Source organism: Crassostrea angulata, chromosome 9 (assembly GCF_025612915.1).
Source record: "Crassostrea angulata isolate pt1a10 chromosome 9, ASM2561291v2, whole genome shotgun sequence".
NCBI classification, from domain to species: domain Eukaryota; kingdom Metazoa; phylum Mollusca; class Bivalvia; order Ostreida; family Ostreidae; genus Magallana; species Magallana angulata.
In genome coordinates this window covers 30,755,322-30,769,824 of record NC_069119.1, presented here as the reverse complement: position 1 = coordinate 30,769,824, position 14,503 = coordinate 30,755,322, and the positions used below count along the sequence as shown (strand labels likewise).

The 14,503-nt window shown below is 33.3% G+C and overlaps 1 protein-coding gene across 1 annotated transcript; it reads right to left on the bottom strand.

Moving 5' to 3' along the window:
• Positions 1-3,780: 3,780 nt before the first annotated feature.
• LOC128162779 (E3 ubiquitin-protein ligase TRIM71-like) lies at positions 3,781-7,452 on the bottom strand. The gene is made up of 2 exons (XM_052826156.1): positions 7,296-7,452; positions 3,781-5,648 (listed from the first exon to the last, which is right to left on the bottom strand). Exon 2 carries the CDS (start codon positions 5,646-5,648, stop codon positions 3,930-3,932), a length of 1,719 nt encoding a protein of 572 aa, XP_052682116.1. The 5' UTR covers positions 7,296-7,452; the 3' UTR covers positions 3,781-3,929.
• Positions 7,453-14,503: the final 7,051 nt, after the last annotated feature.

Sequence of the window (14,503 nt, the reverse complement as noted above, 5' to 3'; positions counted from 1 at the left end):
AAAACTCCCCTGAGAAATAAAAGTATGCGAAGTATACTGTTTTATTCACTTAAAAAGCATGATGTTCTTAAAATTACACATCTTATAAGCTTTTCAAAGGTTTTACTTTGATTCTCGGGAGAACGTGATGTTGGAACGTGATGTTGGAAACCATTCGTACTATGAATTGTGGGTCAAAATTTACTGACTCCGAAAAAATATATCGGATCAATGTGTAAACGTTTGTGACGTCACACGATTATTTTTGATTGAAAGTGTACTGAGGTGAACTTTAGAGGTAACATTGACTGTATGTCGCTTACATCGTTATTGTTTTTACTGTCTAAATTTGTCTTGCTGATTCTCGTGAGAGTGTGAAGTGATAAAAATTGCCATGATTACAGGGAACTACTGGGACGATTAAAACGATGCATTACTGGTCCGATTTACTGACGCCAAAAAAATCCGTTGAATGAATGTGCAACTATAGTCCGAATTTTCTATTCACACACGCCTTGCCGGTAGAGCTCGCTTCGCGCCGGCGCTGCGCGCCGGCGAGCTGCGCTCGCTATAAAGTGCACGAATATTGATCAACTGTTTGTTTTGAGAATCTCTGAGTTTAATGTATGTGTATAAACAGCTTAACTCGGGTAATATTCATTTGAATCATCACCAAGAACCGAAAAATATATGCATGATTTATCCCCCCAAAACATTCAAAAAAATATCTTGAATTAATATCAAATTCACATGCGCAGACGCGATTCAGATATATCATTTGCCGTTTTACATCAAATTATGAATTCATCATAGATATGGTGATATTCCTGTTAAATTTATGAAGACAGTTACTAGTTTTGAAAGCAAAGTAAATTTTTTTTATCAAAGTTCTGTTTGAAGGGGAGATAATTTTAAATTATTAAAGAACTTGTTTGCTCTTAAAAGTCGATTGATTGTCCAAGAACGCTAAAATTGTGTGAACTATACTCAATTCATGATCCCCAGGGATAATGTGGGCCATAAATGAGGAAAGAAATATACATGTAGAGAGAAAATCTTTTAAATCTTCTCAAAAACCATTTGGTCAAAATGGCTAAATTTTGTGTGGAAACATCCTCAGGTAGTGTACGGAGTAGGATCGGACCACGGTGGGAGATCAACATCTACATCGAAATAAGTGAGTTATTTTAATAACTGTCTGATGTATACGAATAAAACATCTTTATATCTTTTGTTATGTTTTGACCTAAAATTTGACACTTATAGTGAAAGGACATATGCTCAGTTATAGTTATGTGAAGTTTGGTAGAAATCTGTGATCTGTATGTTTTCAAAGCATGGTATGGACCATTACCTTAAATTTCATTTTAAGTGTCTCATCAAAACACTGTAAAAGTTCTTAAATATAATATCCTATATCCCTTTATTACTTTTAATATGGATTAATTTCTGTCTAAGAGTACTGTTGTTTGTTTATCTTCTTTGGGATTGCTAACCCCTTACAAGGCCAAACATGCTATGTTTTTTTATAGAAGTAATGTAATTTTTTAATTTCAAACGTTTTCGGGCGGTTTTGTATGATTTTGTTGTTTGTAGTGCTTTACATGTATTTATGATATTGCATTTATATTTTCGTATATTGTAAGACCAAAGAATCGCCCAGGTGCGAAAGTCTAAACAATTTTCAAGAATAAGCATTATGCCAAAATGCCTGAATATTGATAAAACCATATGTGATAACATTTCAGTTTTTGTAAATAATTAAAATGTTTTCCTTTGGATCCACAATGTGGCACCACCCGACTCCTCAAGTTTTTTATTTTAACGAACTTTAATCTACACTATCTTTAAATAAAAGTTGCTTTCACTAAAGTTACATCTTTTCTAAGCAAATGGCTTTTTAGAAGATTTTTAAAGATCTCTCTACATATTCCTATTTTAAAATTTGCGCCCCCACCCCTCTTGCAACCCCATCCTACCCCCAGGGGTCATGATTTGGACTCATTTGAATTTCTCCTACTATGCTTCCGCACAGGTCTCAGCTTTTTGGTCCAACTGGTTTTTGAGAAAAATTCTGAATACTTTAATCTATATATTCCTATGTAAAAATTCGACCCCCATTGTGGCCAAACCCTACCACAGGGGGTCATAATTTTCACAACTTTGAATCTAAACTTCCTGAGGATGCTTCCATATAAGTTTCAGCTTTCCTAGCTGATTGGTTTCTGAGAAAAAGAGTTTAAATGATTTACTCTTTATATTCCTACGTAAAAATTTGATCCTCTATTGTGGCCACACCCTACCCCCGGGGGTCATGATTTTCACACTACCTGAGGATGCTTCCACATAAGTTTCAGTTATCATGGCTGATTGGTTTCTGAGAAGAAGATTTTTAAAGATTTACTATATATATTCATATGTAAATATTTGACTCCCCATTGTGGCCCACGCAACACCCGGGGGTCATGATTTTCTCAACTCTTAATCTACGTACACACTACCAGTGGATGTTTCTGAATATTCAGATTTTCTGAAAAGATTTTTTATGATTTACTCTATATATTCCTATGTAAAAATTTGACCACCATCGTGGCCCCACTCTAACCTAGGGGGTCACGATTTTCACAACCCTGAATCTATACTACCTGAGGATGCTTCCGAATAAGTTTCAGCTATCCTTTCTTATTGGTTTCTGAAAAGAAAATATTTAAAGAATAACACTATATATTCCTATGTAAAGATTTGACCCCCATTGTGGCCCCATCCTACCCACGGGGGTCGTGATTTTCACAACTTTAAATTCAAACATTCTGAGGATGCTTCCCCATAAGTTTCAGATTTCCTGGCCAAATGGTTCTTTAGAAAAAGATTTTTGAAAAATTGAGGAAAATTTTCAATTATTTTAATCATCTCCCCATGTAAAAGGGCGTGATCCTAATTTTTCATAACTTAAAATTCCCTTTGCCTAAGGTTGCTTTGTGCCAAGTTTTGTTCTGGAGAAGATGTTGAAAATGTGAAAAGTATACAGACAGGCAGACAGACAGACGGACGGATGGACGGACGACAGACAAAATGTGATCAGAAAAGCTCACTTGGGCTTTCAGCTCAGGTGAGCTAAAAAGGCCACAACATTAGTTATATTTACGACATATTTATCATTTTTATAATATAAACAAACATTAAATTCTTCTTACGCAGCCCGAATTAGTATACGGCATCATTTTCTAGATATATCGACTTTGTACCCTGCAATTAGTTTTTCTCCAAACTATTAAATCCAGAAAACTGGATTATTGCTTTAAAAAATGCTATAAAATCATTATCGTGAATGCAAAATTTAACATTATTAAGTCGGGTTGTTATGTGTCGGATGACCAATTAACTTTAATTTGTGAGTCTGAATACCTCTAAAACCGAGTTACAATGATTATTGTCCTGGTTCTATTTTTTGATATGTTTATATATATATATATATATATATATATATATATATATATATATATATATATATATATATATATATATATATATATATATATATATATATATATATATATATATATAATATTATTTTCTAATTTCCTCTAAACTTTCAATTAATGTTCGTTCATGCATGGAAAATAATCTTAAAATTGGAATAACCGATCAATATGGCAGTAAAGTATGGTTCTTGCCATTTTTGACATAGCACTACGGGATCTATACTCTATTGGAAAGCATTATTGGATGCTGCCAAAAACATATTCTTAATAAATCTATAGGTTTAGTTGGTTCCAAAATTGAAATGTAAGATATATGGATCATTCTATTTTAATGAATAATTGTTTACAACCAAACAAATCATATATTAAAATTATATGTAGATCTGATGGTAAATATCTTCACAGTAAAACCTCCTACAGTAGTTCATGTAAACAGTATCATCATGTTGTTAGTGTAACATTGCATTATCACTGTAGATACTTGTACACTGTCACGGTGTTGGTTTTCCATTGTCCAACATAAAGATTTTGCTCATCGTCCACACATACACTGCAGGGAGACAACACTCCTTGTTGTTTTGTGAGAAGTACACACAAGAACTGACCGTCATGTTCCAAAAGATCAACTGTGTTACTGTGAATATCACACACCAGTATGTGTCCAAGGCGATCAGTACACACTCCTCGGGGATAAGACACTGACCCCTGGCCTGTGTAGGAGAACCTGTGTTGTCCTGATTTATTCACCACCACTACAGCCTGTTTGATTGAATCGGATGTACAGATATCACCATTAATATTTTCTGTGATGTAGTGTGGATAACTATACAATTCCTGTCCTTTGTTGTCCCTCTCTATGTTCTGTATTTCTTTCCCTGTCTTGTACCTGGTGACTTTACCCTTTCCTTCCTTTATCATCCCCACCAGAATGTCCCCATTGATATGGGAGGAGTGTATGCTGAGTGGCGTCCAGTCTCCCGTTTTAATGAATTCAGTGATGGTTTTATCCGGTGTTATCCTATTGATGACTTTGTTGACTTTGTCTGCATAAATAACATCCCCTTCCTGTGTGACTGTTAGGTTCCCTACATATCTTCCACCACTGGTTTTTATCTTTTGTAGCTGATTGCCCTGTAGATCTGTTTGGACAATGTTACTACAATAATCACTGACCCAGAGTGAGCTTGATTTGCCTTGTGATATATGGTGTACTCTGTCAACACCTGGTACTGTGTACTCCCTAACCTTGGTGACAGAGGAAGACAGTCTCTGTTTCACGCCATATTTCTCTCTTCCCTGTAGCCTTGTAGGTTTCAAGTGTTTAGAAGCAGTCTCCATGGCTTTTACTTTTCTGGTTTCTGGTTTAGTCTTAGAAACTGTTACTTTGCCCAGTAGTTTGGCAACCATCTCCTTGCTGTATCGTCCAGCTGTAAATACTGGAGGGACTGGTTTGATGGTCTCTGGTATGGGTCGGATTTTAAAGTATTCAGAAAGTGGGAAAATGATGGCATTATTTTGAAACTGAGTAGAAGACAGGTATCCATAGAACTGATTAACAAGGTCTTTAAGGTAAGATATGTAATCTTCGTATGTTTTGTCTTGACTCTGAAGCATCTCCTTTAGTGACTCTTCCATTTTGTTGACTTGTTCTATATTATCTGATGTCACTTCGTCCACCAGTGTCTTGAGAGACTTGGCTTCATCCATCATTGATGATCTTATGCCATCCATGATTGTCTTTATTTTTGTGGCATCTATTTTTATTTCATTTTGCAAATCTTTTGCCATGGGGATGAAGTAAGCTCGAATATTTTGGATTTCTTGACGACATGCTGCAGAATTTTCTGTATATATGGTCTCCAAGTCGGTAAAGGAATGTCCATTGTGGACAGGCATTGTAGAACACTTGGAGCATAAAGGCACACTGCATTGGTCACAGAGAATGTCTAGATCCTTAGTGGGATGATCTCTGCATTTCTCTACTGGAAGATGATCTTTGCGGTGCCGGTAAGGGACCAATTCATGGTTCTTGGTTTCTGGACTCTTCTGATGTTCGTCCCTGCATTGTTCACACATAGGTTGGTGACAAGGATTGCAGTAAAACAGACAGTTCTTTTCACAGTCTTTGATGCCACAAACCAAATAGTGCTGAGCTGTGTCAGGTACTTGTGATTTCGAATATGCCATCTAAAAGTATCGATTTTTAATATGTTAAGTTCTAATGAATTATTTTACTCCTTTTGAAAATAAATCAGCTCATTTGACCTTAACTTCAATAAACAAGAGACCAACGGTCATTTGAATACCATAGCCTATAACAGACTTGTCGAGGATTCTCGTATATTTTCATGTATTAAGTTTTATTTTGAAGTATAAAAAAAATTAATATAATAGAGTGCATGACTAAATATTGAAAAGGTTAAGACTCTGATAGGAAATAATTTTTCCATACTTGTTAACTTTCAAGAAAGGTTTAACGTGTATATTTTTATAGACAAACTTAAGATGGCTAGTATTTATGTTCTATCACTTTCATTATAATATGTAACAATATGTTTTTATTTTATACATATTTTACACTCCACCCGACCCTATTATAAACATTCACACTATTTGAACATTTTGACCCCACCCTAAAGCCAAAATGTAGTAGGTTCCCTGGTCTACATAATAATGAATTCAGTTTTACTTATAGATGTTTGGGAGTACAAAATTTTTAAATATAGTGTGCAGTATGCTACATGACCATTTCAAACCCCTCCTTTAAACCAAAATCCATATCTGGGGGACATGAAATTTACAATTTTTGTAGAAAGATTCCTAGTGTACATGAGTTTAGTTTTTCTCACAATTTATGTTCTCCTTACCCAAAAGATGTATCATACTTAATTTTGAAAAGAATTGCTCATTTAATTTTTAAAAGATAAAAAGTGTTCAATTGTTAACACCTGACGCAAGACGATGGACAACAACTTACAAAAACTAATTGCAATAAGTCACCTGAGTGACTCACGGGGTCCTAAATATCTAATCAAATGTTCCAATTACGGAAATCATCCAAATCTTAATTTGTTTTAAGTATAATTTGGGACTAAATCCTAAATCATACTAAATATACTGAAAGCCTGGTTCTCAAGTGTGCTTCTGATTTAGGTATGCAAATAAGTGAAGAAATAAAATGGAATCAAACAGCAGTTATAAAGTGGTGTGCTTTCTCTACGTTACTGTACATGTTTATCCTCATTCGTATACGTAAAACTCTGTTCCAAGATTCGCCAGTCAGCACGACTTCAAGTTGTATGGTTATGCCGTAGCGTGTATGTAACCCATTGTTTCGAGAATTTGCAAATGGGTGAAAGTAAAATTATTCGCTAGATAACGCCGCAGCATCACATCTCCCAAGGATTTATGGGAACAGAGTGGACCAAAAAAAAACACTTTGATAGCAAAGTTAGTGATACCATTACGAATAAAATCTGTAACGTTTCACCAATGATACGTGTTTGTTGATTTTTCTCACCCGTGAGCAACACACGTGTGAGACGTGTGTCAAAATAACCTACTGTTGGGGCGCAAACTGGGTTTGCATAATTTTATAAAAAATGAAAATGACGTAAAAATGTCAATGATTCAATTGTGTATATAAATAAAAATGATAAGGGATATTATTGACCTATCAGTATGGTCGAAGCGTTTTAATATCTACCATAAAACGTATCAAGCTATACTAAATTAGCCCAGGTCCCGTTTGAATATAATGCTCAACTCATAATACTAAAAAAATGAATCCCTTTTCAATGCAAATTATCAAATTCATTTGTTGATTCTACTTACTGTTTAACCTGAATGAACCAATGCACAAGTTGAAATATCTCGCGAAGAGCAAATGGAAAGTCAAATTGGCTAATGGTATTCGGCACATTGTTTGTAAATACGATTTTTTTTAAATAGGGCACGGTGTTTCGCTCTGTCTGTATGAACCAAACTTCCCGTCGAGGCCTCATGTAGAAAGATTGGCTTCTGAGCAAATGAACTCTGGTGGAATATTGACGGTAGTTGATGCACATAGTGATAAAAATCCTAATTTTATTATCCTATTATCATTACGTTTGATTGTGATTTTTAGGCGGCACTTGTTGGCTAGATAAGAACCCATTTTCAATCTTAAAAAACAGCTATCAGAATCCTTAAGTATATGAGAAAAGAGGTAATCAATTAATGAGAGGTAGGCAAAGCTGATGTAGCATGAACTCTGGTGAGAGAATGGTGATATTTGTATCGAAAGAACCCATGTTGGAGTACAAGCAGGGTTTGCATAATAATACAAAATTAAAATATAAAATATCAATAATTCAATATTCAATCGTATAATTGTTAAAAATTATGTAAGTGATAAGGATTATTATTCGGTGGTTATTACGGTCGGGGCGCGGACAAATCAAATATCATAACGCTCATTTCTTAGCTTAATTCAATAAAATGGATGAAATGTTGTCCTTTGTTAGAAACGCTATAATTATTGGATTTTTTATATTATCTTAAGTTTCCAATTTTGAAAATAAAGCATTTCTTATCATACCATGAAGAACTAAATTAACTTTAATCATGCCGGGATGTTATCAATTGATTATCATTATATAATTCCGTTAACAACCTTTGGGTGTACAAACATTGATTTTAATCTTTACTGGGTGTTCGTTGATATTTTTTTTTAAAATCTGAACCAAAATCGTGAGGGTGTAAACTAACTATGGAGAAAAAAAAATTCTATGTAGTAACTCTTCCCCTGGGGACAAGGCTACTCTATTGCATTTTTTATGAGGGGAAAACTGCTCTACAATACCGGTATTAGCAATGAGCTGTATTCATTATTTAAACGTTTCCTATGAAATAATAACTATGAAATGTATTCTGTTTGTTCTGAACTGAAATACTTTGAATTCTGTTTGAAACAAGAATGCCTGTTGCTATTTCCTGTTCATAGATGTAGCAGTTGAGGGGATTTGCTGTAATCTTGTAGATTTCAGAATAAAAATGTAACATTTCTTGAACTGGCTTGTTTTTGCCCAGAACTGACTTAAAACAACCAATTTGCACGGAATATTTTTGTCTGTCTATGGATGTACATTAAAGTTTTAATTTCAGTAAAAATATATGTTTATCTTTTGATTAGACAAATTAAATTAAATTTATTTTACACTTATAGAACTTAAAAAAAACCATTAGAACTAACATAGAGATGTCTGTCACAATCATTTTCGCTAGCCAAGGGTTTTCGGTCCAAAGAGGTGATCAATTAATGAGAGGTATAGGCAAAGCTAATGGTTATACTGGTGTCAAACGGACGCAATATTCCTATAGGATATTTGAAATTTCCTATCGGAATAAAAAACTTCCTATAGGAATTTCAATTCCGATAGGATTTGATAAATTCCGATAGGAAATCTTAATTTCCTATCGGAAAACTACCTGACTAAAGCAAATTCCAACAGGAAATATTATTCTCCTATAGGAAATATAATTCCTATAGGATTTATAGAAAATCCTATAGGATTGTAGGATTGTAAATATTTCCTGTAGGAGAATTATCTCTCCTAATGGAATTATCTTTTTCCCATGGGATATTAATTTTTAAAGGTAAATATCTCACCTGTCAGGTAAAACACATACTCTTTAGATAATGGATATGGACTATCTTTTTGTACATGTATATATGGATTTTTCCGAAACTGCATCTTAAGCGGTTGGAAAAATGCCACCGTGAGCCACCGTGACACTAACATAATTATCCGGCACTGTTCATGTCTTAGCTTAAGGAAGTTGGCGCCTGAAATACTAGTAATGTCAATCAATCGTAAACATCTTGAACATCTTAGTTTTTTGTGACCTATGTCACATGCAATACTCTCAGAATGCTTGTTTATTTTGTAAGTCCAGTGCTAGTTTTCCTAAAATTGGTTACTTTTTTTTTAGGAAAAACGGACGTCTGGCATATTTCATCATTTTCAATAATTTTAGGAAGGGGCACACCCGTGTGAGAAGTGGAAACAAACAAAAACAAGCATGTAAACATATATAATTTCTTTTGTATATGTTTTGCTAGAACGTATATCTATCATTTAAAGCTAAGCTTTTAATGATTGAGCCCATTTAATGCCGCGTATAGGACTATCCTAAAAATATTTTTGTAATAGACTTTTTAAGTAAGCATATTTAATTGGCAGTAAATCTAAAATACTAAAGAACTTAAAACGATCTTCATTAATCATCAAAAGAAAAATTTAATTCCACTTGAATATAAAAAAGATTATGGGGCCGTAGATTTAAACATTTTTAAAATCAGTAAAAAAATATATATGTAGAGAGATCAGTGCTTCAGTTATAATTGATCATCAAAGATAGTTATTCTTTTAATGAGAATTAAGTCACAAATTATAATCCTTGAATAAATTATAAAGAGTGTTAGTGCGGTAGCTAATGTTAAAAAAACCGACATCCTAGTGGAATCCACGTGGGACAGCTACTGGGGTAGCGGTCTCAACCTCACCGGAACATCTCATACCGTGATGCAACACTGGCCGGGACAGAATAGGCTCGGACGCTTACTCGCTGGCATTGCATCCCACATGCAGCGCACGGAACCCACGTCTGACCCTAAGTCAGGACCAAGCAGCAGCTCAAGGACATCGACGAGGAAAAACAAGAAGAACTAAGCTATAGTAAGCTTTAGCAGTATGCTTCTTTTAACGTAATGGACAAGCTTAACTGTTTATCTGTTAACTGCAGAGGGTTAAATACTGCAGAAAAGCGTCTAAAATTTTATACCTGGATAAATGATAGTAATTTTGATATCATTTTTATGATATGATTCAAAGTAAAAAGATTATACAACATGCAGATGACTGTACTCTCCCTTTAAATGCGCAGCTTCATTGAAAAATTCCCTAGAGATAATACAAAGTTTTAGTAAAGTATCAGGTATAAAATTAAATATGTCTAAAACAGAATGTCTCTTAACAGGCCCCTGGAAAAATGCTTTACAAGAAATAGAAAATGTAAGAGTAAACAAGACATGTATAAAAACTCTTAGAATCTTTATAGGTCAACACAAAGAAATGTGTTACAATAAAAATTGGACAAAAATTGTTGACGATTTAGAAAAACTATTTGAGTCATGGAAAACAAGAAAATTAACAATATTTGGTAAAGTTTGTGTAATAAATAGTCTGGCAATAACAAAATTCTTATACACTGGGTCTATTTTAAACCTCCCAGATACAGAGTCTTTTATAGCGAGCGCAGCTCGCCGGCGCGCAGTGCCAGCGCGAAGCGAGCTCCACCGGCAAAGCGTGTGTGAATAGAAAATTCGGACTAGTTGCACATTCATTCAACGGATTTTTTTGGCGTCAGTAAATCGGACGAGTAATGCCTTGTTTTAATCGTCCAAGTAATTCCCTGTAAATATGGTTTCCCATTTCACACTCTCACGAGAACAAGATCAAAGACTATGTACATCATGCATTGTAAATAAAATAATTCCATTACGTAAGACTAACAGAGTTGTCGTTCCTTCGAGTGACGTCACAATGGATTTCTTGCACATTGATCCCACAGAATTTTTCGGCGTCAGTAAATTTCGACCCACAATGCAATTTATCAATGTCGGACGATCTCACTAGACTTGATTCCTTCTCGCGAGAATCAAAGTAAAACTTTTGAGAAACAAATAAATTGTGTAATTTCAAGAATATCATGCTTTTTAAGTAAACAAAACAGTATATTTCACTTAGGTTTTTTTCAGAGTTTTCTCAAAGAGACAGACGACACTTGACCGACGTGAACTTTGACGTCACAATAAGAGGAAATTACTCTAAGTAGTTATTGTAAATCTGCTGAAATATAAATACCAAAATCTTGCAAAGCTAACGAATGGGGACATCTTTTTTTTTTAAATAGGAAACAGTTGTAACTTGCTCTCAGTTGGATGAATGGTCACATTTATTTTATTCACTATATATTTACAGTAATTAATTTCCAGGAACGTTTTTTAAAAGGGGCGCGGCAGCATCATTTAAAAAATATTTACAAGCAAAATGTAAAAGAAATTCTCAAAATCAGGGAAATTCTAATCCGGGTGAGGAATGGTGAGTGCATAGTATGCATTTAGCTCTTTAACTGCTCAATGGTATCTTTATTTTCACATTTATTACATCCTCCCGGGGGGGGGGGGGGCAAAACCGTATTTCTTATATGATCAGCAAATTATTTTTATACGTAAATTATATTTTTTTTTAAACGGGGGGGGGGGGGGGGGCTCTATAAGTCAATTTTTTTATGTAAGTTTAAGAAAAATGTCTGCTGCAAGAAAAGAGGAAATAAACTGCAATAAACATTATGTTAAAATCTTTATTATTCAATAACATTATATCTGAGATAAATTCTATTTAAATAAATAAACAATCTTATAAATTATGAATAATGAAAATTTACAAGAAAAAATAGGCATGTTTATATTTCATTTTGCATTGAAATTCATTTACGTAATTACGTAACGTTGATACTTTTATTTTTATTGATTTATCCTAATTCATTATTTGATCACATGCTGCACTCGCCCCAACGGTCGCACCGTAATACATATTATAATTTTATTTGGAATAAAAAAGACAGGATCAAAAGAAATACCCAGATAGGTAAAATTCAAGATGGAGGCATAGGTTTTGTTGATATACTGATGAAACTTAAATCAATAAAAGTGTCCTGGATAAATCACATTTCCAGAAAAAAATTTCCTTATCAATTTTTGTAAACAGTCTGTGTAAAGAGATGTTTTTTGATTTTGATTATCTCTGTAAAACCAATGTAACATGTTTACATGATTATCAAATGATAGAACATTTTCCCCTGTTTTACAAAGAAATATTTGTCTTTTTTAACGAATGTAAAAAAATTAAATCAGACATGAGTCTAAACGCACTATCAAAAGAACCGCTATGGTGTAATAAAATTTTTGTGTTCAAAAACAAAGAGTGGTTAAAGAGTGGTATTAAGTACTTAAACGATATTGTAAACGAAAATGGTTTGAAACCTGCAGAGTGGTTTAGTGACCAACTTGTCTGTAAAAGAAATTGGTTATGTGAATATATAATTATAAAAACGATCTTTTCAAAATGTTTTCAAAAATATGATTTTTCAGATATTCAATATGAAAACATTGTATTCGGAAAAATGTCTTTTGAACTGTGTTTTAAAAACCATGTATACATCTGTGATATTGATTCAAGGCTAATTTATGACATTTTTCGTCAAAAACAATTTGTAGCACCATTACATCAATTTTACTATAAACATGTTTTTGAAATTTCCAAGGAATCATGGAAATCTATTTATAAACAAAAAATCTTAGCCATTAAAGACAAAAAAATATGTGACTTTAATTACAGACTACTAAACAATTTATTATGTAATAGAGAAATGATGAAAAGATGGAAAATTGTTGAAAATGATATGTTGTCTTTTGTAAAGATGAAAAGGAAAACAACGAGCATCTCATTCTGAGATGTAAGAATGTAAGTCAAAAATGGGACACTGTTCAAAAATGTTTAAATTTTGATGTATCATGGAAAACAGTAGTAATAGGTTTTTATTTTGAAAAGAATGAGAAAACACTTTTTCTTAACAGTTTGATTTCTTTGATTGCCTGTTAGATAATATAAGTATAATATGTATTGTAGAATTGAAAACAAAGAGGAAAAACCTCAAGAAATATGTAATCATATAAAATATGTACTAACTTTTTTCTCTGAGGTCTACAAATCGTTGTCACAAAAGAGTTTTGCAATCCTTTTAAAACGTATTAGAAGCAGTTTATAATTCATATAATAGGTAAATTGATATATAATTTATTTTTATTTTATATATATTTATATATCTTTTCTACATCTGTTTTGTTATACAAATAGGTGCCAACAGGTCCACATACCAGGTGTGGTCGCTGTTTTGGGGCATTAGAGTCTTGTAGTTAGTAGATTGTGGCCCTTCATGTTAGCATAGGCTGTACTAAAAGTGAAATATACATGTATGTTTGAACAATTCTGAAACCATTTTTCATTACTTTTTTGTCAATCATATTTTATGGGGTTTTTTCAAATACCTTTTTTTTTACTTATAAGACTTATGTCGAATACTCTGTATGAAAATGTGCATGTCTACTTATATTTAAAGATGCTATACATCTATGTTGAAAAATTATGTAGTAAGTACTTTTGCTATTGTTTTGAGAACAAATGTCAATTAAAAAAAAATAATAATAATCTAAATAAACACTAAAAATGATATCAAAATTTAAGATGTTTGGGTTTTTAGTACGAAGATTAAGGTTGAATACTGATTTTGTGGACCCCAAAACATTTACAAACATATTAACTCACATGTAATGGTATTTCTGGCAATGCCAAAAGCACATTCGTCCATTTCATAAAACTTATATACATGTAGCATTTAGGTTCCTGTGACTTTCTGGTAACGAAAATGATAAGTCGTTATACACGATCACTTTCTATGTGTTGAGGAAAAAATATCCTTTCTTTGGCGATAATGATTCCTTATTTTGCTGAGCTTATATCTTTTGAAAATCCAGACTCTGACATATTTTTCACACATGATGCCCATTGGTCAATTTAAAAACTACTTTAACATTTCACCCTTTTTTCTCCAATCCATAATTGCCTAGGATACAAAAATTGGGGTTCTAAGCGTAGAATAATTCATGTTTAGGTACAGGGTTCTCAGACTATAAATATCAATTAGCAAGATTTATTGACTTCAGGTTTTCGATTCCAGCAAGTCAGAAATTCCAGTGTTTGAAAGATACAGCGAATGTGAAATGTTAGTCGACTCTGACGTTTGCACTGTAGGTTTCCGATCTCAGAGGCTTCAGATATGCATATTGAGGTCACGCGTCTTATCAGCTCAATGTTGAAGCAATAGCTGTGAAACTGATGGGAGATGCTGAGAAAACTCTGCAGCGTTATTTCACAATC

What these genes read in the sequence shown, in the direction of transcription:
- LOC128162779 (XM_052826156.1), bottom strand. Translation starts at nt 5,648, where the DNA reads ATGGCATATTCGAAATCACAAGTACCTGACACAGCTCAGCACTATTTG.